Source organism: Euprymna scolopes, chromosome 10 (genome assembly GCF_053919585.1).
Source record: "Euprymna scolopes isolate OS-2025 chromosome 10, ASM5391958v1, whole genome shotgun sequence".
Classification (NCBI taxonomy): domain Eukaryota; kingdom Metazoa; phylum Mollusca; class Cephalopoda; order Sepiida; family Sepiolidae; genus Euprymna; species Euprymna scolopes.
In genome coordinates, this window is record NC_136491.1 from 28852461 (window position 1) to 28877179 (window position 24719).

Consider the following 24719-nt stretch of genomic DNA (forward strand, 5'->3'; position numbering starts at 1 on the left):
TCAATGCAATGGAAGCACTTGGACTCACCACCTCCAAAGAAGGCAAAGGTGCAGCCCTCCGCTGGCAAGGTCATGCTCACAGTCTTCTGGGACCAGGATGGAGTAGTGATGACAGATTTCGTGGCAAAAGGTACCACAATTACAGAAACCTATTATGCTTCACTTTTGAGGAAATTAAGGGAAGCTATCAAAATCAAGAGGCGGGGCAAGTTCAGCAAAGATACACTCCTCCTGCAGGACAACGCTCCAGTCTACAACTCAGATCAGAAGCACGGGCGTGTGGTTATGAAATCCTTCCCCATCCTCCCTACTCTCCTGACCTTGCACCCTCTGACTTTCACCTCTTCCCAGCCATCAAGTTGTTTTTGAAAGGAAAGCGTTTCCCGATGATGCAACCTTGATTTACTGAAGTCACGTCGTGGGTGGAGGACCAACCTGGGGTGTTCTACAAAAACGGTCTCCAGAACTGCATCAAAGAAATGCATAATTCTGGGCGATTTCTATGTAGAGAAAGACTAATAACTGTGCCAAGTTTCGTTGCTCTACTGCTATGGGAAGTGGGTCAGGGTCATTACTTATTGCAGGTGCCTCGTATATATATATATATATATGTATGTATATATATATATATATATACATATATATATATATATATATATATAGTGGACTCTCCCGTCGTGTTCGACGCATGAGAGCCAAAAATTCGCTCTGTTTCATTCTGCCTTCAATGCTTGTACCGCATGTGTGACACGAGACCAGCTCTGCTCCCACAAATCAAACTGCACGACTCACAGGATACAAGCTGGGAAGGTGCTGTTCCTACTCTTGCTCTACGAAGATTTGTTTGATTCGATAGCCGTGTGTCAATGTCCGCAAAACATTTTTCCCTCCACAATTTTCTATCCGCAGCATCTTCTTCAAAGGTTTTTGGTTCAGGCTTGCAAGCTTAAGATTGTCTTTCAGCTTATCCCTGTACCTCAGAAATGGACGACCCACATTTCGATTACCCTCTTTCAGTTGACTGTATGCTAGTTGCTTAGGAAGACGGTTTTCATCCATGCGAACAAAGTGACCAGCCCACCGAAGCTGAGACTTTATCAGGAAGGCCTCAATACTTAAAATATCGCACCTAGCAAACAATCTCGAGTTAGGGGCCTTGTTTTTCCATGTTAATCCACATATACTTCGAAGGCAACGCTTATGGAATGTATCCAGTTGATCAATCTGCCTACAGTATGGCATACAGGAATATCGAAACAATCACTGCATGATAAACTGAGATTTTCGTCTTTAGAGTCAAACCTCTTTCATTCCATACTTTTGACCGCAGTTTGCCGAAGGCATCAGCCACCTTTGAAATTTTGCTCAATATCTCATCATCAAGTGATGCTGACGAATTCACCTTACTTCCGAGATATGCAAAGGATTTAACATACTTTAGAGGCTGTCTATTCACTAAGATTTTCTGAGGTGGTTCCACATATTCTGGTCCCGGAATATTCACACCACCTTGATGCAACGGGGTGGGTTTTGGTTGGTAGATAACTTCTGTTTATATATATATATATATATATATATATATATATATATATATATATATATATATATATATATATATATATATATCGATATTGTTTATATAAATATTTATTATTTTTACCTATAGACAGTGATGTTTCATGCTTATGTGCTCTTATGTGTAGAACATATTAATTACTGCCGGTCGAAGAATTGCAAAGTCACTTTTGACTCTGCAGCCTGATATTTAACCTCTAGACCAACATTAATTAACATGGGAAAGGAAAGAATCTAAACGTTATATAATATCGAAACAACAAGTTAAGTTAATCATATCGTGTTCAACATCAGATATCAGGAAATAAAACTGTGTTTGGGTTTTTATAGTACATGCAAATGTTTAGAAGTGAATATGTCTTGCACTGGGAGTCGGGGGAAGAAACTGTTGATTTGAGCTTGTACCTAATTGAGTGACAATACTTAAAAAAAACAAAAAAAACTACAACTAATTTTCGGCATACAGTGAACTTAATTTGGTAACCTTGTATTTTTATGAGTATATTCTGTTGAAATCCGCAGAAAGATCTTGTTTTTACATATTGACTTCCAGTTGGACAAAAACTCAATAGGCAGTTTCTTTCAACAACTCATTGAATAAGCCATATTCATTATTCAAAATATATGCGCGTACTATAAAAACCCAAACACAGCTTTATTTTTTTCCAAGGTAACACCCGTGTGCACGACGTAATGCTGCATAGGTAGTTGTAGACCGTATATCCTCGACAGCCGTAAGAAAGAGACATGTGCGAATGGGTAAACACAACGACAGCATATACACACTTCTAAGCGAACTCATTTATACAACTTATAGACGCACCCTCTCGCTAACAAAAAGTTCATGCTAATATATATGTACATTCACAGTGTTTATTGCATTACGCACACGGCGCCAACCAAAATGAACATGTCTACTCAAATTCTTCTTGCAGACTAAATAACTTTTCTTCAATAGGAACGTTTTAAGACTCTCTGGGCTTTCGTATTTTAACAGCTGTTTATATTTTGTTTTTCTTAATAAGCCGTTAATAAAAATGAATTATTGTTGTATGGATAGACTTTGACATTCTTTTTGTAAGTTAAATAGGCCACCCCGTTGTTTTTTTTTTTTTTTTTTTTTTTTTTTTTCAGGCTGTGTTAAATTTAGTCGTAACTAGCGGCCGATCAGGATGTAAATGTTCGGCTGGACGGCGATAATTGCAGCATGTCAGGTAGTGCGATTTAAGAAACAAACAATTAACCTCTGACAGTTGACGAATGACTTTCTTTTTTTTTTTTTACTTGGCGTTTCTTTCTCTTTTTCTTTATCTAAGATATGACCACTTCCTTTGTATCTTACGCGGTCTTGTCATATTTATTGTGTCGTGTCAGCAAGTCGCTAGAAGACGCGAGTTTATGTGCATTTAAGTATTGCATGTTTTAATGAAATAATCGTGGACTACGTTTTAACGTGGAAGACTGGTGTGATTCGCCATTTTTTTTTTTTTAAGTAACCTTATTTTTTTACCTTTAGAGATATTACTACGCAGTTTTCTTTCTTTCGGTTGAAGATAGAAACAATTTGAATAGTTCTTTTAAAAAAGTTAGTGGTTGTAGATTTAGTTAAGATAATAACAGATTATTTTAATTATTTTTTTTTTCCAAGATAATCCAAGTTTTATTTATAAGTAGCAAAGAGCTTAGTAAAAATATACATATTTGTGCGTGTCTTTAAAAATCAGAGCTCCTTATCAAAGCTTCTCACCTGTGGAAAACATTACCGTTGGACTGCTACCCTGCTGATTACAACCTGATCGTCTTCAAAACCAATGTCAACAAATTCTAGTTATAAACCGTCCTGTAACCAATCAAACACAGTTCATTAGTCAATGTTAGTACTCCCATAGTGTTCCTCATCTTTCGGCTGATAATCATTCTGTTCCCATTATTAACCATTATCCTCGAGTGGTGTTTGACCTTGATAATTGGTGACCTAAAAAAGAAAAGTTCAACGTCTTCTCGCAGAAATATGCAAATACTTGACAAAAATGAAAGCTTTCAGATGACACGATTGAATCGTTGTAGGCAATCAACACAGGATTGTCAAAAACCGTTCCAGACTAAGTCTTACATTCGCCCTGATGCATCTTCAGGAATTCTTGCCCGTTTGAGATACGCCTTACTTTGTCCACCGCACGGAAAACTCAGTCGAATCTGTACATTTATCTTGTGCATGCTTTTAGTTTGGCTAGTGGCACTGTCGGTCTCTCCCAGAGATGCCCTTCCTGGCAGCTGCGCCTTCTCACTTCTCGTACTTTTCACTGCTGGAGTTGTTGCCGGTAAATTAGTATCACTGGTGAAATTACCAAACATTCTAGGTAAGTCACAGTTCTTGTTTCTGTTTGAAATATTACGTCACTTCCTTTCAATTTCTTAAGAAAAGAAATTGCCTTTGCTGTCTACTTTGCTGTTTGGGTGCTTGTTATGTTATAGTCGACAAATCGATGTTTTAATATACCGTTTTAAGCAAAAACGATATTACGTACTTAATTGTCATGTCGAAAATAGTCATATATCCAAAACTGTTCGACAAATATGGTAAAATAGTCCCACCCAAGAGTTATCGCAAAGTATAAACAAACAAAATTATATAGAAATCAGTTAGTTACAACTTTTCAGAAAGTTTTATAAAAATCCAAGGCATCAATTTTTTTAATAAGCACAAAAGTGTCAATTTTAACTATTTTAACCCGAAACGCACCCCAGGGATGGGGGGGGGGGCAACCGGAGTTTTCCCGGAAAATTCATTGTTACTTTTTTATTAAACATATCATGTTTAATGTTTGTTCAAAATTTCAGAAAATTCCAAGGTATAATTATTGAGAAAATGCGAACAGACGAACGGACGAACGGACAAGGGTGGATTCACACCTTCATTTTGTCGGGGGACCAATAACTTTCTACTCGTTGATTTTTCGTAATTTTTTGGATATATTACTATTTTCGGCATGACAACTAACTATGTAATATTGTTTTTGCTTAAAACATATTTTTTTTTAATAAAAAATCGATTTGTCGACTGCATCGTAACAAGCACTTAAATCTCACAATTTTTCAATAATTTAATGAAGTGGTTCACGGAACATGCCTCTTGCATTTATGGTCCATGTGATAAAAAAAAAGATTGAATACCACTGCCCTAGACTAACTTTTCGACAGCATGAAGTATCGTCTGCCTTTGACATTTTCATCTTTTACTATTTTCAAATCCTAAACTGCTTTGAAAATATTTATAATGTGCGAACCGATGATGGAAAGAAAACATCGTATAGCAAAAATCACGCAAATTGATCAATTAGATTTATTTTTATAACGAAAATCATTTTTAAGCAATTAATAGGAATTCGTAGGCATTACGATGATGTACAAAGCTTTTTAAACTCTATTTCTGAAGAGCTATTTTAAAAGAGAATTAACCAATGAGTCATATGGTTTTTTTTCCACTGCCCACTCCTCATGTTAAGCATGGCTTTCTAAATGTCTTGATACATACACCATAAAGATTTTTATTTATTTTTGTTTTATTTTTTTATGTGAGGGATGGTGGAGTCGCATTAAAAATATCATTATAGCTAACTTATTTGCGATGATGGCAAATATATATTTAAAGGGACCTCATAATTATTTTCAACGTCAAATCATGTATTTAAAACTAAGTTTATTTTTTATAACGAATACATTGTTTTTGTTCTTTACGTAAAAGTCCCATTAAAAATGTAAAATGATTCTAATCTGTAAATGTCTAATATTTATCATAATAAAGTCGTATCCCGGTGTGTTTATAATTTGGTCGATATATACAAAAGGAACACTGGTCACAAATAGATTTTAATACTGAAAACTTTCATATGCCTTTCTCGCTGTATGATTTTTATATATATATATATATATATATATATATATATATACTATTTATTCAAAAGGAATCAACATTCAAGAGGTTATCTCATTTGCATATTCTATTAAAGAAACCCTGTTTTAATTATTTGATCTAATTTTTTATGGAAATTAGAAATGCGATTGTTTTAAATATTCTATTTAGAAATATTATATAACGTTGATTTGTTTAGTTTCTTTTTTTAATTTGATTTATATTAATTTCATTTAATTTTAATTATTAGTATAAACATCAGCTGCGTTTAAAAACGGAAGTAACTTTTCATTTAACCTTTGAGTTATTTCCCTTTAAGCTATGAGATTTTATTTTTATTTTTTTTTGTTTTATATATATATATATATATATATATATATATATATATATATATATATATATATATATATATATTTATTTTTTACCTGGCATCGTCGGATATGTTCAGCTAGTAATGTCGATAAAGCGCTTGCAGAATTAGTATTGCAACGCGCATGCGCGACGATTTCTTCGCGTCGAATATCTAAAAAAAATTACTATTTCTTTTCTAAAATGAGGATTGATTAACTATTTTGTCATTCTATAGAATAATGCCTATATATAAACGAATGTTTCCGATTGCAAGTTGCAAAACTAACCGGAACTGGCGAAGCTGTTGCTGAACATTCAATTAGTACCGTAGTCTTTTTTTTTTCTTTTTTTTTAATATTCATTTATTTATTATTGTTGGTGTTGTTGTTGTTTTTCTTTGATTTTTAACTGTAAGCTAGTGTTTTAAACATTAGCCATCGTTTTTGGTGAAAAAAAAACACACACACACACAGACACACACAGAATTTTTGTTTGGCATCTTCTTTAAAATTGACCAACGTTTTCGCGACAAAAAAAAAACAAAAACAATGTTTTCGTCCGGCACTTTCAGATGGTTTACGTAACTTGTATAGAATATACCGACGTTAACGCTATTCTATTCCTATTTTGTAGGTACGGGCAAAAATAACTGACCCCCCCCCCAAAAAAAAACTATGATTCTTAAAAAAAAAAAGCTAATTATATATATATATATATATATATATATATATATATATATATATATATATATATATTAGGCACCGCCAAAACTGGGGGGGGGGCAGGTCAGTACTTTTTGATTGACTGTCTTTTTAAAAATCTACCAAAAATCAGATAATTATCCCATCAATACGAAATTTTCAGCGATTATTAAGAGAAGAATGAACTTTATAACGGTGTACTTACTTTTCATAAACGATATTTATATATATATATTTTCTTTTGCTTACAACCCCCCCCCTTGTTTTGAAGTGGGAACTAATATGCTTAAAATAATCATCTGAAACTGAACACAACATATTGTGTTGTTGTAAGGGACAGAATTATAGATTAAAAAAAAAAAAATTGTTTGCATACCTTATTTTGACGTCTGAATATCAGAACTTCGATTGTGTTTAATTATCCCGCTTTTGAGTTTTGAAGTGTGAAATTCGGTGAATATGTTAAGTAAAATAATTAATTTAAGTTAAGCAAAACAAAAAAAAAATTTTTTAATATTTATACGAAAAAAGCCATTTTAAAATCTTTTTCTAAATAAATTAACAATTTTTTTTTAGCGATCCGAATAATGCATGACCATTATTAAACAGGGCATGCTTTGAAGAATCGATACCAAAAAAAAAAAATTCGATAAATATTGTGCCCTTTGTGTTAAAAATAGCATCATTTTTTTCGATCCCGTTTGAAAACGTTTGCCGCCTTTCGACTACGGTGGACCAAACGCGCTGAAATAATTTTTTTTTTTATTCTGCTTTAAATTGCCCCCCCCCCCATTTTGGGGAGCCTGGCCCCCACACACATACACATTAAAAACCAAACTCATACAAATGGTCACCCATCTGGTACTGGCCAGCCTCAGCTTAATAATACATTGAAATTTTCGTCACTGAAAAATAAGTTTTTTTTTGGCCTGTTTGGTCTTCCATAGTTTGCTTCTTATCAAACGCAAACGTAAACAGTGTCGATCTAGACTCTAGATCGACGCGAAATAACTGGTTACATATATGAATAAGTGGAATTATTTGAAATCCAGGTACTTATATTATAATATTTTTGAATATTCTCTTAGAAAATCATCCTAAATCTTAGTTAGACAATAAATAAATAAATTAATTATTTCAAAAACCTTTCTTTTTTTTAAATATTTATGTACGTTTTTTGTGCAAGACAAAAAATGTCAATTGTTAACTTTTTGGGAAAATTTAACATTTAAAATTTAATTAAAAATAGAAGAAAAAGTTTTACATTATTCTGTTTTCTATATGATAAAATTCAGGGTTTTATCTTTCTGGAAAAAAAAAGTTACTCAGAAATAATGGATTTTAATAAATGCAATTTCGTTTTAAAAAACAACAACAACTTGATTTTGCGGCCATTTTTGGCGGTGCCTAATATATATACATATATATATATATATATATATATATAGTTTACGTTTAAATTTTAAATGCGTTTGAAAGATAAATGACCAAATTTAATCTCTACAAGGAAAAAATGTATATTTATATGTTTAAAAAAATACAGTGAAAAATGTTGAGGGGGGGGACGCATTTTGTTTCGATTTCAAGTCCGAATTATTAAGTTTTAACATTTTTGGAAAAATAATTATTAGTTTATAACAGCATAATTATCACTTTATATATATAAAAAACAATTATCAGTTTATAAAAAATGCATAATAAACCAAAATCGCAATTTTGGTAAAAAACAAAAAAACAAAAAACAAAAAAAAAAAACGTCCGTTGAAAATGTAAGCACAAATGCCGTTGATTGTCACCAAACTATGGATCATGATCAGCGTAATAATTTCGTTTAATTAATCTATTAATGTTGTAATAAAATATAAAAAAAAGTATTATTTGATTAGAATATCTATGAATATACACAAGTAAGAATACATTTATTTTTTCTCTGAAGATATTTCTAGAACTGAGATGAGTAAAGTGAGATGGTGAAAGCTGTCTGCGTTTGCTTTTATTTTCAAGGCTGTGCATCCATATGTAAGCAAATGGATCGTTACGTCAGTTTTCCCCATTTTGAGATCAGATTTTTTGTGTATTTCTGATATTCAATATTTGCAGAGGTTTTTGTAAGATTATAGAAAAAATCCTGACGCTGATATTTACACGTTCATGCGTGCAAAGAATGTATTGAAATATTACATGTAAAATTTACGATAAAACTGTTACCTTATTAATAACATGAAATATTTTTTGCAATTATTTATTTATCTATTTATTTTATTTATTTTGATTATTTATTTTATTTATTTATTTATTTTATTTTATTTTATTTTTTTGTAAAAATATTGAATAAGCATTGCTTAATTCGATGATAATATCATTAGCTTTTGAAATTGAATTTTTCTTCGGGTTATAACAATATTATTAACATAGATTTTAGGGGCTTTTTTTCCTTAATATTCCTGAAAAAATTTTTTTTAATTGTTACAATTTAGGATGCTTTATTTTCATAAAACGTACAAAATTAAATTCATACGTTTTTTTGTATTTAAAACTATAATTTTAGTAAAGGTGTTTTACACTAAATAATACATTTCCAGTAATATTTAAATAACAATAATGTATTCGTTGTATTTTGTGATCATTTCTAAATAAATACTGAAAATTGTACTTAAATTGGTTGGTTTCCTGAATTTTGGTGAATTTTTTAAGTGAAGGGAGGAGACAAAATGTTGATACATTTTGGGTATCGGACATTCATTTTGCACGTACCTATTATTCTGTATAAGTACCCATATTATTGCTAAAAATGATTATTAAAAGTTAAAGGCGGAAAGTCGTGTGTTAAACCAAAGAAAAACATTCATTTTCTGACGCGTCCCTGTCGTATCAAAGAACCTAGTTGCGTATCAGTTGTAAAATGTTGCTACAAAATTGCTTTTGTCTGATTACCCTCTGTTTAGATTGGACAATGATGTTTCGTGCGTTCGTTATCAAACGTCTCCTCGAGGACGTGATAGATATTTATTCGGATTTGAAAGTGCATGGGAAAGAACGGCTACTTAGCTGAAGTACTTTGATAATGTACTTGTAAATGAGGACGGTGCGGGAGGAGGGGTAAGCCGAGAAATTTAACGAAACGCTCAGATAGGACAAAATATTCTCACGAACTAAACTAAAATAGAGAACATTCAGTTAATAAAACTAAAATAGAGAACAGTCATTACTTAATGGAGATTCCCGAGTTTCGTCGAGAAATTATGGATTCAGTTGAGACACGTAGGCGATGAATTGTGAAGACAAATATTTAAAAACAATCCAAACCCATTTCCAGTTTAGCATCGTAGATTTCAAGGTCAAGGTGACGGAAAAAATGGAAGTCACACGTTTTGCGATAATTTGGTTCTATTCATCGTACAGATTAACTTACGGTCTGTGTTTTTATATAAAGACAGACGCATATTGATGGTTGTAGAACCTATTTTGTTCACTACTAAAAACTTGTATTAGTAGAGGAAAAGTGTTCGTAGGATGGAATGTGATTTAACAAAGGAGATGAATGTTCGTAAAATGTTTGTAGGTATGTATGACTTGACGAGGAAGGAATGTTCGTAAAAATGTTTGTAGGTATGTATGAATTGACGAGGAAGGAATGTTCGTAAAAATGTTTGTAGGTATGTATGAATTGACGAGGAAGGAATGTTCGTAAAAATGATTGTAGGTATGTATGAATTAACGAGGAAGGAATGTTCGTAAAATGTTTGTAGGTATGTATGAATTGACGAGGAAGGAATGTTCGTAAAAATGTTTGTAGGTATGTATGAATTGACGAGGAAGGAATGTTCGTAAAAATGTTTGTAGGTATGTATGAATTGACGAGGAAGGAATGTTCGTAAAAATGTTTGTAGGTATGTATGAATTGACGAGGAAGGAATGTTCGTAAAAATGTTTGTAGGTATGTATGACTTGACGAGGAAGGAATGTTCGTAAAAATGTTTGTAGGTATGTATGACTTGACGAGGAAGGAATGTTCGTAAAATGTTTGTAGGTATGTATGAATTGACGAGGAAGGAATGTTCGTAAAATGTTTGTAGGTATGTATGAATTGACGAGGAAGGAATGTTCGTAAAAATGTTTGTAGGTATGTATGAATTGACGAGGAAGGAATGTTCGTAAAATGTTTGTAGGTATGTATGAATTGACGAGGAAAGAATGTTCGTAAAAATGATTGTAGGTATGTATGAATTAACGAGGAAGGAATGTTCGTAAAATGTTTGTAGGTATGTATGAATTGACGAGGAAGGAATGTTCGTAAAAATGATTGTAGGTATGTATGAATTGACGAGGAAGGAATGTTCGTAAAATGTTTGTAGGTATGTATGAATTGACGAGGAAGGAATGTTCGTAAAATGTTTGTAGGTATGTATGAATTGACGAGGAAGGAATGTTCGTAAAATGTTTGTAGGTATGTATGAATTGACGAGGAAGGAATGTTCGTAAAATGTTTGTAGGTATGTATGAATTGACGAGGAAGGAATGTTCGTAAAAATGATTGTAGGTATGTATGAATTGACGAGGAAGGAATGTTCGTAAAAATGTTTGTAGGTATGTATGAATTGACGAGGAAGGAATGTTCGTAAAATGTTTGTAGGTATGTATGAATTGACGAGGAAGGAATGTTCGTAAAAATGATTGTAGGTATGTATGAATTGACGAGGAAGGAATGTTCGTAAAATGTTTGTAGGTATGTATGAATTGACGAGGAAGGAATGTTCGTAAAAATGATTGTAGGTATGTATGAATTGACGAGGAAGGAATGTTCGTAAAAATGATTGTAGGTATGTATGAATTGACGAGGAAGGAATGTTCGTAAAAATGATTGTAGGTATGTATGAATTAACGAGGAAGGAATGTTCGTAAAATGTTTGTAGGTATGTATGAATTGACGAGGAAGGAATGTTCGTAAAAATGTTTGTAGGTATGTATGAATTGACGAGGAAGGAATGTTCGTAAAAATGATTGTAGGTATGTATGAATTGACGAGGAAGGAATGTTCGTAAAATGTTTGTAGGTATGTATGAATTAACGAGGAAGGAATGTTCGTAAAATGTTTGTAGGTATGTATGAATTGACGAGGAAGGAATGTTCGTAAAAATGATTGTAGGTATGTATGAATTGACGAGGAAGGAATGTTCGTAAAATGTTTGTAGGTATGTATGAATTGACGAGGAAGGAATGTTCGTAAAAATGATTGTAGGTATGTATGAATTAACGAGGAAGGAATGTTCGTAATATGTTTGTAGGTATGTATGAATTGACGAGGAAGGAATGTTCGTAAAAATGTTTGTAGGTATGTATGGATTGACGAGGAAGGAATGTTCGTAAAAATGTTTGTAGGTATGTATGAATTGACGAGGAAGGAATGTTCGTAAAAATGATTGTAGGTATGTATGAATTGACGAGGAAGGAATGTTCGTAAAATGTTTGTAGGTATGTATGAATTGACGAGGAATGAATGTTCGTAAAATGTTTGTAGGTATGTATGAATTGACGAGGAAGGAATGTTCGTAAAATGTTTGTAGGTATGTATGAATTGACGAGGAAGGAATGTTCGTAAAAATGTTTGTAGGTATGTATGAATTGACGAGGAATGAATGTTCGTAAAATGTAACTTATCTTTTGGACGATGGAGAGGGTTAGGGTAGGCCGGTCATCCTGCTGTCGGTGATGCGTGTCCTGGCTTGTAACTGGAAGGCGAGTGACTTCTTTCATCAGCGCTAGCAGCCCGGCGTCTTCGTCTTCATTCTCCTCCTCCCTCCTGGTTCCCTAAAAACCCTCGTTTTATAGTGGCAAACTTGCTCCCACTGACTGTGATATTTTAGGTGTTTATTTCAGGTGCGGAGCTCTGCTATTGGTCGATAATTATTTTGAGGTTATCTTAGTTTTTTCTTCCCAAGCGGAAGCGATGCGTGGAGCCATGTGCAAAAGACGATTTTTCATTTTGTCTCTCATGGTGGATGCGTTAACATCCGGTTCGCTCCTAATTCTCATCATGTTCCCACAAACTACAGGACCCCTATTGTAGCCAGTGGAGTTACGTTATCTTGTATGACTGTGAATGTAAAATGTTCCGTCAAGTTTGAAATTTTGACCAAGATCGAAATTTCGACCGAATTTCAACTTCCGATTTTTAAAAATTCGATGCATTTTTTTAAATTTAATTTTCACCCCAAACAACACACAGTGCCACTTTGAAGTAGGGCGGGGGCTACTATCAGGGATATAAGTTGCATGGATATTATAACGGGAGATGAGTAGCAAGATGTCTGTTCCCATTACATTTGAACTTCTGCATGTCAGTACAGTTGGAAAGCAGAATCCAGTAGAGATCCTAGGGATCTCTACTGTGAAGGTGTGGGATTTAGCTGCTTGTCGGGTTTGTCGGGGGTATTCACGTCGAAGGGCTACAAGTGCTTGTAGTTCGTCAGAGTATTCACTATTAAAGTACTTGTAGAACAGGCAGAAGGTTGCAATATTGGGACAGAGGCTGAAGCCTAGGTGACAGTTCAGGACCTATCAGGTTGGCGTCTCTCTTTTGAACCCTGTCCAGGAGTAAGAGACAAGTAGCAGATGCACCAGCCCGAATGTAACAACAATACTCCATACACGGGCGAATGATGGTCTTATAGAGGTATAGGATACGTTCAGGCGTAAGTAGCTTTCTAGCACAGTAGAGAGAGCCCACCGTCTTCACAGCAGCCTGGGCAATGCTCTCAATGTATCTATTTTAGTTCATGTTCCTTGTAAACATTAGGCAGGGGAGTTTAAAGAAAGTACTTTCAGGTAATGCGTTCTTGGCCATTGCTATTGGTGGTAGAAAAGGTTTATTGTAATTATTGAAGGAAAGAAGTTTAGTCTTAGCAGCATTGAATGTGACCATTCATTTTTGTCCCCATTCCACTACAGATTGGAGGTCATCCTCTAGTATTTCTGCCATTCCTTTAGATATGTGTTCATTTGTTTCCCCCTTATGCCTGTTATAGAGGGCGGTGTCATCAGCAAATATACTTATCTCTGAAACAATTTTATCAAGAAGGTAATTTATGAATATCAGGAATAATAAAGGTCCAAGGATATGGATCTGATACTATGTGATAACAATAATCACAATGTAATATTACAGTCTGATCAGATAAACAGTTTTGGGGGTTATTAACGTTTTCATCGTATCTCTTCGAGAATGAACGCCATTTTGGATATTACGAAACTATCACTGCAAAAAGTATTTCATATCACATCTCGTAATCATGTTTTGCATATATGTAACAAAACGCGTAGGAGCTGTAAGGTAACTAACTTGCAAGGATATTAGCAGCAGTAGCCGAAAAATAGCGCATATGCAAATTATGAAGTGTGCGTGAGTTGGTGCAACAAAAAAAAAAGAAGACACCAGGTGGTCGGGAGAAAAAAATTGAAAGAGACGGACGTGAACAGTGAAGGCGAGTATGGGCCGGCTGTGACCAGCGTGCGGTCGTAAGAAAGAGAAACACGTCTAGATTAGATTGATATCTGGCATCTTTCCCTCTCATCATTGTTTCTTCCTCTTCTTCTTCTTCTTCTTCTTCTTCTTCTTCTTATTATTATTATTATTATTATTATTATTATTATTATTATTATTATTACACGGGCTGTTTTCAAGGAGAGATCTTTTATAACCTGGGTATTGTAAAGGAGCTCCTTGTAAAGGAGCGTTCACCCAGGTTATAAAAGATCTCTCCTTGAAAACAGTCTGTGTTCCCTGGAAGCTGAGTGACAACATGTCTCTCCAGATTTCCAGTATTCGCCACTTCTTTCGATAATATTTGCAAATAAATTTGCAGTATCGCTGCTTGCCATTGATTTCTCGTTAGCAGCTGCCATTGGTCTTCACTGGAATTTGAGTGGCAATAAGCTTCCCCAAGGTCCCAATCCTCTTTGCACTCCTCCAGCCGAAGTCTGGCTAGTCCTTTCTCTCTTTGGTCTTTCCATCCTCCCTGACCCTCATTATTTGGTGTGGTGCTTGTTTATGGTGACACTCACAGAAAGAGAGAAAATAAAAGGACGGGAGCAGTATTATAAAGTTTCAGTTTTCATTATTCCATATGATGTTCCTTTGTGTTTTGCGTCTGTGTCCAGCTCGTGTGTAGTTTATGTGTGATGTTAGTCTCCACATTCAGAGGTTTTCCTTAATATTACTGCCGTTTTCATTATTGAGAGCCATTGTATCTTCTCAGCCATCTCTTTGATTCCAATTTCTCCTATTTTTTTCCAAGGTTTTGGCGCCGTTCTTAGCGCTCCTACTATTGTTGGTGTTTTCTTGCCTTTCGTCACTCTTCAGATTCCTGTGAGCTCTCTGGCCAGTTCCATGTATTTGCTTTGTTTTTCAGTCTCCTTGATCTTTACTCTGTGGTCTCCATCCATAGCCTTGAGCCCCTGGAGGGGCATAGGCCATCTACAACTTTTGTAGGTGCTTTTGTAGTGAGGAGTTCTATTTCCAGGGTGAGGGTGCTGGTCTCACGCCCAACTTTCCCAGAAGGTACATACAGCACCTAGCCTTCCCAAATGGTCACCCATCTGGTACTGGCCGGGCTCAACGTTGCTTAACTTCAGTGATCTGCCGAGAACCGGTGTATCAATGTGATTGTACCGTACTTACTCTGTGGTCTACTGGACGGCAAAATCTACAATCTGGCAAGACTTTTTCTTCTTGTTATCTGGTCTTCTTACTTGGATGAGTTTATCCGTTTGTATATCCATGCCCTATAGGATCTTGTGATTTCCATTTTCCAGTACTGCTACTGGTTTGTGTTTTTACTATTTGTTTGGGTGTTCTAGATGCAATTGTTGTTCATAATTGCTAATGTACTGCCTTCCTCACCTTATTATTATTGGCTCACAAGGAGCTTTCACACAGGCCATCAAAGGTCTCTCTTTGATAACAACCTGCGGTGTTCCCTGGAAGCTGAGAGACAATAAATCTCCTTAGGTTTCCAGTACTCTCCACCTCTCTCGATAACATTTGCAAATGACTTTACATTATCGCAACAGCCACTTACCATTGATTACTCACCAGTAGTGGTTATTGGTCTACACTGGAATTTGAGTTGCAATAAGCCTCCCCAAGGTCCCAGTTCTCTTTGCACTTGTCCAGTGGAGGTCTGGTCAGTGATCTCTCCTCGTCTTTCCTTCCTCCTTGATTACTCAGTCTCTTTTTGGAGGGGAGTGGGGGCGGTGATGTAGTAATGGAGGATGGGGTGGCGTTAGAGAACTTATAGACGTTCTTTGTTCCATGTAGCGCTTCATGTTTTGCTTCTGTAGCAGTTTGTCTGGCCCGCACATGTGGCTCATGTGTGTTAGTCTCTACATTTTCCTTAATATTTCAACTGTTTTCATTATTTATATTCGTTGTATCTTTCCAGTCATTCCTCTGATTCCAATTTGTCCCATTCTTTTTTCAAAGTTTTTCAGGATTGTTCCTAGTGCTCCTACTATTATTGGTATTATTTTGATTTTCTTCATCTTCCATATCCCTTCTCAGCTCTCTGTGTATTTGCTCTGTTTCTCCTCTTCTTTCATGCTCACCCTGTGGTCAGCTGGAACAGCAAAGTTTACGATTTGACAGAACTTTTCTTTTTTATTAATTATTACGACATTCGGTCTTCTTGCTTGGATGAGTTTATCTGTTTGCATGTCTATGTCCCATAGGATTTTGTGATTCTCGTTTTCAAGTAGTGTTGCCGGCTTATGTTTGTATCATTTGTCTGTGCATTCTAAATGCAGTTGTTTGCATAATTCCTAGTGTACTACACTTCCCACTTGGTCATGCATGTTCTTGTATTCCTTTTGGGCCAGTTTGCTGCATTCACTTACTATATGGTTTAGAGTTTCGTCTCTTTGTCCACAGAGTCTGCATTTACTGTTTTCTTGTGTTTTATCGATCTTTGCTTTGACATGGTTTGTTCTTATCGAGTTATCTTGTGCTATGGTTATTAGGAATTCAGTTTCTCAGCTTAAGCGTCCCTCTCACATCCATGTCCAAGTGTTTTCGTTATTCTCATCTTTTGTCATCTGTGGCAATTAGGTTTTAGTAGGGTGTATTCCAATTCCTGCTGGACCTGTACAAGAAACAAGTAGAAATTTTGAAGCGGCAAAATATGGCGTCTTTTCAAGTCTGCTGAGTAAGTTTAGGGAACTCTTAGCAAAGTAAAATCATTGCACATATTCAAAGCAACCACACACACACACATATATGGTGTGTGTGTGTGTGTGCGCGCGCGCGCGCGTGTGTGTGTGTGTGTGTGTGTGTGTGTGTGTGTGTGTGTGTGTGTGTGTGTGTGTTATTGGGGAAGTGGTATTTTCCACTGGAGAGCTATGTATTTTACAACTGTCCTGTTTTTAAATTTCCGAAACAGCTACATGGTTGGCAGCTGATGATTCCCGTTTTCATATTAACTTTAATTTTCTTTTTTTCATCTTTTTATGGTTGAACTCTCTTTTGTAATTGTAAACAGTTTAGATTTCAACATATGCAAGTTTTAAGTCTGCGATAGGTTAATTTTCTTTTCAGGAATTTAACTGTATTCCTTATTTTATTTTATATATTCTTTCGTTACTCAAAGCTTCTTTAGAATATATATATATATATATATATATATATATATATATATACTCAAATAAAGTACAATTAAATAAACACTTAACAGTGATATTTTCTTTTATTTCGAAAATAGTTGTTTCAAAGTAAGTTCTTTATTTTCAAAAATCGTTGATAATTGCGACGTTGTTTTTTTTTTAAAGTACTGTCTTTCTTTTAGAGAGAGTTTTGTTGTATATTCTTCTTCGTAAATTTAAATATATATATATATATATATATATATATATATATATATATATATATATATATATATATATATATATATAAACTGTAAGTAAAATAATACAAGAGTAAAGGATAGTTTTTAGTTTTAACCAATAAAAAACGTCCTTTTAATTATTCATAAAATTTAAAATAAGCGACAAATTGTTGTTATTTTATTTAATTTTATTTTATAAATTATTTTACTTTGTAAATTATATTGAAGGAATATATTTATTTTTAATAGTAAATAGAAAGATGATTATTATGTGTGTAATTAAGTTAGTCCCATGAAGTATTTTGTCAGTCTATTTTTCCTTAAGTGCTCATAATTTCTAATTGGCAATTTATTTCTTTTTCTTCCTCCCAGTAATTTAGTGAGGGTATAAAAAAACGCGGTATGGCGAAGTTGTACTTCAGTTTTCCTTGAAGTTAGACATCGCTTTGCCCTTCTGGGGTGTCCAGTCACCCCAGCTGACTAACGTAGGTATAATTTTATGATTTATATATTTTTGAATTTTTCCAGTGGGAATAAAAACTTGAGATTTAAGTGCATATTATATATCATAAGGTTACTATGTAATATTTAATATGGAATTCATATATTTTGTTATTTCCTTTATCATAAGTAGGGCTATGACAACAGCATATTCTTTTCATTGTTTTGACTCTCGAGTATATATGCGACACAGTTAGACACAGTTAATTAACTGAGAACCACATCACTCTATATAAAAGCATATAAGATAACAACGGATACACACTCGAGAGTTTAAACAATGAAAAGAATATGCTGTTGTCCTAGCCCTTAAGTTTGGATGGGATGGTTATTTTGTTTACAATTTATTACTCTTTCAGTCTTGTAACTATGAGCTTAGCTAATTTTAATATCTTAATTTTTTATTAGTTTTGTCATTTATTTGATTGTATTATTTTATAATTATATCAACAAGATACGGCCCTGTCGGTGGGGCATTAGAATACGCCGACTGCCCCCCTGCAGAGGGTAAAATTCCCTCAATGGGGGTCCTGGATATGACCTTAAACTATATCCGATGGTGAGGCCCCAGCTTGTAAGTTTAGGGAACTCTTAGCAAAGTAAAATCATTGCACATATTCAAAGCAACCACACACACACACATTTAATTGCCATTGCTCCCAGGTCCACTCTGACCCGGAGTGGTAGTACCTGTTAGGGTCCCAACTATGGGTTAAATAGAAACAGACTTGCAAAAAACAAATATATTCTATTAAAAAAAATTTTCTTCAAAATCTTTGGATTCGGCATTAAATAACCTGAAAAGGGTTGATATGCCGTGAAACGAAAACAACCAACCAATCAACCAGATACAAGTGATTCAAACTGTTCCACAGGGACTGTAGATATATCACGAACCAAAATAATAAAATTATAAACATTTTTGTATTGGTGTGTAACTGACTACTCAGGTGACTTAGAAAAGTAGAGATAGATAAGAACCCAAATGAAGAGAAAGTACAGGGTGGACCAGAAGTAGTGCCCTGTTTTAAAACTTGAATAACTATTTTTATTTTTAAAGATATACTCACCAAATTTGAAATGTAGTTGCATCCATTTTTTACAAGATATTTGAATATACTTCACTTTCATTTTATTACTTATAATAACGTTTATAGCCTATTTACTTATTTATTTATTATTTAATATAGTACAGTGTTCTTTAATGTCCCTCATTTTCCCTTTAACATTTTTTGCCCTATATAACAAACGTTCCATTACATTAATAAGCATTTCCGAAGTTATAGCCCTCATTTCAGTTTCAATATTATTTTTCAATTCAACAAGTGCGTTAGGTTTAATTTGGTAAACCCGTTTCTTCGAGGTAACCCCACAGAAAAAAAATCTGGTGACTGAGGAGACCAGTTAAATTCGCAACCATGCAATATTATTCAGTTCTCAAAGATGTTCTGCAAGAGTGTTATTGTGTCTCTTGCCGAATGTGCTGTAGCCCTATCTTGCTGGAACCACATCAACTCGGGTTGGTTTTGAACACAAGGTCTTTGGAAGATCTCAATCATCGCACAGTAGCGTTCAACCGTTACTGTGATCTGATTGCCATCCTCATCCTCAAAAAACAATAAGGCCCAATTATCTCTTTAGCATTTAAATGGAAATGCGCTTCATCTGAAAGAAATAAACATTATACCGGTTGTGATAGGAGCAACTGGTTTAATAAAAAAGAATCTTCATAAATACTTAAAAGCAATCCCTGGAAGACCAAGCTGTAACGAGATACAAATAGCAGCCATAAAGGGAACATCATCTATTCTTAAAAGAGCCCTCGGATATAAATTTAAATCATAAGTGTTAGCTCCAGGAGGGAGCCCCTTGATATCTTAAAACTTACTGAAGTTAAATAAAGAAAAAAAAAAAGATAATTTTTTTTAAGGAAATTTGGGTCACCATCCACTAAATCCTGAATTTTCATGGCACATTCTAATCGCTTTTCGTGATCTCTAGATTGTAACTCTTGGACTAACTGTATTTTATAGGGAAACATGCCGTAGACATCATGGATCATTCTTTGGGGAGAAGATCGGGAAATTCCCAATTGACTGGATCTTCTGGTTGATGTGGAAGGATTTTCGGCGATACTCTGTTCCACTTCTTCCCAATTTTCATCAGTGCATACCGAAGAGAGTCCTCCAGATCTGTGTAAATCAGAAAGGATATTAAACTTTTGGAATCTGTTGATTATCCTCTTAATTGTCCTAGCACTTGGGGGAGATCTCCTGTTGAAATTGCGACGGTAACTTGGCTGGGTTTCAGAAATTGACCCATGTGATTCAAAGTACCACTGAACGATGAGGGTTCGTTCCTCGATGGGCACACGACTCATATTGGTATTGGAAGGGTTACTCTAGTTAATTTTAAAAATAAAAGAAAAATATTAAATAGTAAAGACATTATGAATTTTTTTCAATAGGTCACTACTTTTTGGCCACCCTGTATATTTGGAGGGCAAAGCTATTGATGTTGTTCAAAAGTTTAGTGACAAAAGGAACAAGAACTAAAGTGATTTCAAGAGTTAGAATTGGATGGAATAAGTTCAGATAATGTCTGCCTTTATCAATCAGCAGAGTGTTGCCAATGAATGATATAATGTGTGTGTAATGTGAGTCTTAAAGACAAGTTTAGATCCAATGATCTCAGAGGAAAATTAAATCTGGACAGTATAAGAATACGTGCGTTTAACTGGAGACTTCGATGGTATGACCACATTGAAAGAAGAGATGAGAATTCTGGGGTTAGTCGACGTAGAGCAGTTGAGAGAAGACCATAGAAAACTTGGGAGGAAATGATGAAGATGAACTTGAAAGTGGGAAAAATAAAAAATTTGGAAGTCAATTTTTAAAAGCCATCCAATACATGGCAGCATCTAAAACGGGTGTTTAACAGATGATGGTCTATCGATTTCATGAAATCTTTAAATAAAAAAGAAATGAAACAATTTCTTCTGACTTAAATATTTTCATTTGTATTTTAGTTAATATAATTTCTAAACTAACAGAAGACCTGTTACAGATCATGTTTGATCATCATCATCATCATCATCATCATCATCATCATCAGCAGCAGCAGCAGCAGCAGATTTTTTATCATTCTTTGAGGAGTAGCCCCTCTCTAGTTTTCTTCAACCTTTTTGTATTTGCCTAGGTGTGACCATATAGGTATTTTTACCTGTTTTTTTTTTTTTCTCATAGCCTTTTCCATTGATTTGGTGTCCATTGTATATATGTTTGTATAATAGTCATTTATTCTCACCCAAATGTTACTTTACTGATGTGAAGCATAACAAAAGAAATCCAATCATCGTCATATGATTCAACCCTTTTTATTGATACTGGGATTCTGACTATTGATTAGATTTGCCTCTTTTATTCACACATTTCCTATGTTCCTTCCCATTATTCCTAAGATAACTGTAGTGTGTCTGGTATGCGACTTTTCAAGACTTTTTTTCCACTAAAAAGCATTCATTCTCATCTAAAATAGTTTCTTCATTGCCCATCATACTATTTGAAATACTATTTGGTTTAAGTCGAATGTTATTATGGCAAGGCAACTCAAAAAAGGGGATGGCACACATCCATGGGATCCTTAATAAAATTTACAATAATTTCTGCAAGTCAGTCTATGCCTTACTTGTCCACCAAGTTTTAGTTATGATATTTCCACCATCTTTAATATACTGTGCCCCTCCCCCAATTATGCTACTCATGGAATAGTAAATAAAATCTTTTCTGCAATCCAACCTTATTTGGTAAAAAAAAAATAATCTATGCCTGAATTTTTCACCAAGTTTTCGTTATGAATGTCTCTTATCGCTGTTGGATAATAAACATACGTGAAACAAGCTCCTTTCTTGGTGCCGTTTTGATTTGGACTATGATTATCCTTTTCAGTTCAGGAATATACTGGGGATTGTTGTGATAGACATTATCTTCAAGATAATAATATAGATAACAATCTGGGAGTTTATTGTCTGGTTAATGTGAAACCCATTCATGACCACATCTTCTACTGATGTGATAACTAACAAACTCCTTTCTTAGCATCGTTCTGATTCGGACTTTTTCAGTTCAGGGATAATCTGGGGATTGTTGTAATAGACATTATCTTCAAAATAACCACACAGATTACAATCTGGGAATTTATTGATTAATGATCACACCACCTACTGATGAGACGATTACTAAAGTGTATTAGCATTGTATAGCTTTAAAACAAAGATTGTTGGACATTCATTATTGAAACTTGGTGGACAAGTCAAACATACGCTGAAGATTATTTTTACCAAAGTTTGTTTGTACCAATTATCGTTGGTTTGCAGAAAGGATTGTGAATTTGATTAACAATTTTACATGTGATCTTTTTAGAGGAGAGAATAAATATCTTCACTCATACGCAATTCACAGTTACAAGTCTTTTCATAAAATCTTAAATATATATATACTGGGTTCTTTATAAATAATTACATACTATGCCACGACAGCGACTTTTGCTGTTATTATAACAGCAGAATAATAAAGAGGAAACTACTCTTATCAGGATGGGTCACAAGCCAATTGTTCTGCATTTGTGCAAGATTGGATGGATGACAATCTACCTTAGTGGATTGATATGGCTATCTTGCTTGCTAGATTTGACCTCTCCAATCTGATTGATTTTTTTGTCGTCCAGCTCTTAACTTTGATTGAGTGATGGGTTTCGATCTTCGACATGATTTTATAGCATCGTTTCGATTTTACGTATCTTCCCACTGGAACTATATAGTAAAAAACTTTTTATTGTTGTGACAGACTACAGAACATTTATGAAAATGTACACGATATCAATTTCAGTTACCTATTACAACTAAATCCCAAATACACTTCGTCCTATTTAATATCACACTTTCTTTTCGTGTGCCCTGAGCAGCAGAGCGGTATTTTCCGGTAACCAGTGAGAGTCTGGTCACCCCTGAGGGGTCCACCACTAGACAGCTAAGAATTTAGCCCTACTGGGTTGCATCTATGGTCCTGTGAGCCAGGATCGACAAACACGGCCATAGGTATATCCCAAATATGGTCCTGTGAACCAGGATCCTACGGATGCGGCCCAGAGGACTATAGGGTTATATAAATTCTAAGCGTTAAAAGTGTACTGTTGCAAATAACTTAATAATTTCAGTTGCCCATTACAACTAAATCCCAAATACACTTCGTCCTATTTAATATCACACTTTCTTTTAATTCTTTTTAAATCTTATTTTGACGTAACTCATGTCTTTCAATCGTAGACGTGTTCATTTTCCTCCTGACTTTCATCCATATGACTCTGTTCTTGAGGAGAAAAAGGCTCAAAATCTTCTTGTTTCTCTTTCTCGTCAAATTTTTCTTGAAGTTCATATATTTCATCTATTGCCCTCTCTGCTTCTCATAAAGCCAGTTTTCCTTACCGCTACGAACATTTTTCCACACTTGAGGCTGTTCTCTATATTTACAACTCTACTATCAAACAACCGTTTCCTATCGGATGTTCTAAAAAAACAAAAAAAAAAAACAAAAAAAAAAAAAAAAAGCTCACACAACAAAAACCTTGCAGCATCTTTGAACGTAAAAGACCAATCCGAGCTGCCATTGCTCGAGTGTCGTGGAAGCTGAGTGTCAAATTATGCCCGTCAACCCCTGAAAGACTAGCAAAGTACATTCAAAGTACATCCGGGGCTTTTATGTTGCAAAAAACTTCAGTGTGCCCTTTTATTAGTTACTTTATCACAGTTGCTTGGAAATCGCTCCAGACAGGGCATGAAGCCACTTGACGAAATAAAAAATAGTTGAAGGTCATTTATTGCAGTTGCATATTTCTTATGCTGTTTTCATTAATTGGATTTAAATTCCTGGTTTGATTTTGCATAGAAAGTGATTTTACTTAAAAACGAATTTTAGTTAGCGTCATTTGTTTCAAATAAAATTTTTTATGGAAATCACTCTAGACAAGGCATGAAGCCACTTAATAAAATCATCTTCATCATCATCATCATCATCATCATCATCATCATCATCATCATCATCATCTCGTATGAATCCAATGATTCTATTGTTGCCATTATTTTTGGTCAGAATTCTTTCTAGAAACACATTGGGTAACTAATGGTAGAAACCAAGTGAAGGTTGCCAACATCCCTAAGTGAAAGTAATTTTTGTGGAACGAACTGCATTCAGACTTGGAATACCTAAGTCATCAATTCGTGTCGTTAACCACCATCGTCTCCAATTGGTGAAATGAAAATACTAGGTCAACAACAATAAGTGTAAGATGGGTAGATTCCAAACCAGAAAACAGCGATTCTTCACCATTTTGTCGGAAACATACCTCATGGAATGTGAGGACTAAAAGAAGTATGAGTTACGAAGTTACCAAAAGTAAAGCCACAGTCAACTTTCTACTCTCCTGAAACATTTTAATATCTACAGCCTTTTCTTCTACTTGTCAATCGTACTTCAGTATTATTAGATGGGCTTGGTGTTCAGAAGAGCTGGAGAAAATTATGTTATTTAACCCATATGTAATCGTAAATCTGATTTATATATATATATATATATAAAATAAGAAGGTTGCAGATTTAATTTCGCCAAATATCTTTACTTTTTTAGTAGCGTTTTCATTTCATTTTTGATGGTGGATGAAACGTAACTTCAACGACAAGAATGTCATCACTTCTATATAAATGACGCACTCCGTAGAGCCTTAATCTTGGTGCAACGCCTGCGAATGACA

The 24719-nt window shown here is 34.5% G+C and overlaps 1 protein-coding gene across 1 annotated transcript in view; it reads left to right on the forward strand.

Moving 5' to 3' along the window:
* The first annotated feature begins 2888 nt into the window (after positions 1–2888).
* LOC145285896 (sodium/hydrogen exchanger 9B2-like) overlaps positions 2889–24719 on the forward strand; it is a 284636-nt gene continuing 262805 nt past the window's right edge. Inside the window, exon 1 of the mRNA XM_080134363.1 lies at positions 2889–3935. Coding sequence (XP_079990489.1) covers positions 3587–3935 — 349 coding nt within the window. The 5' untranslated portion in view covers positions 2889–3586. The remainder of the gene's footprint in view (positions 3936–24719) is intronic.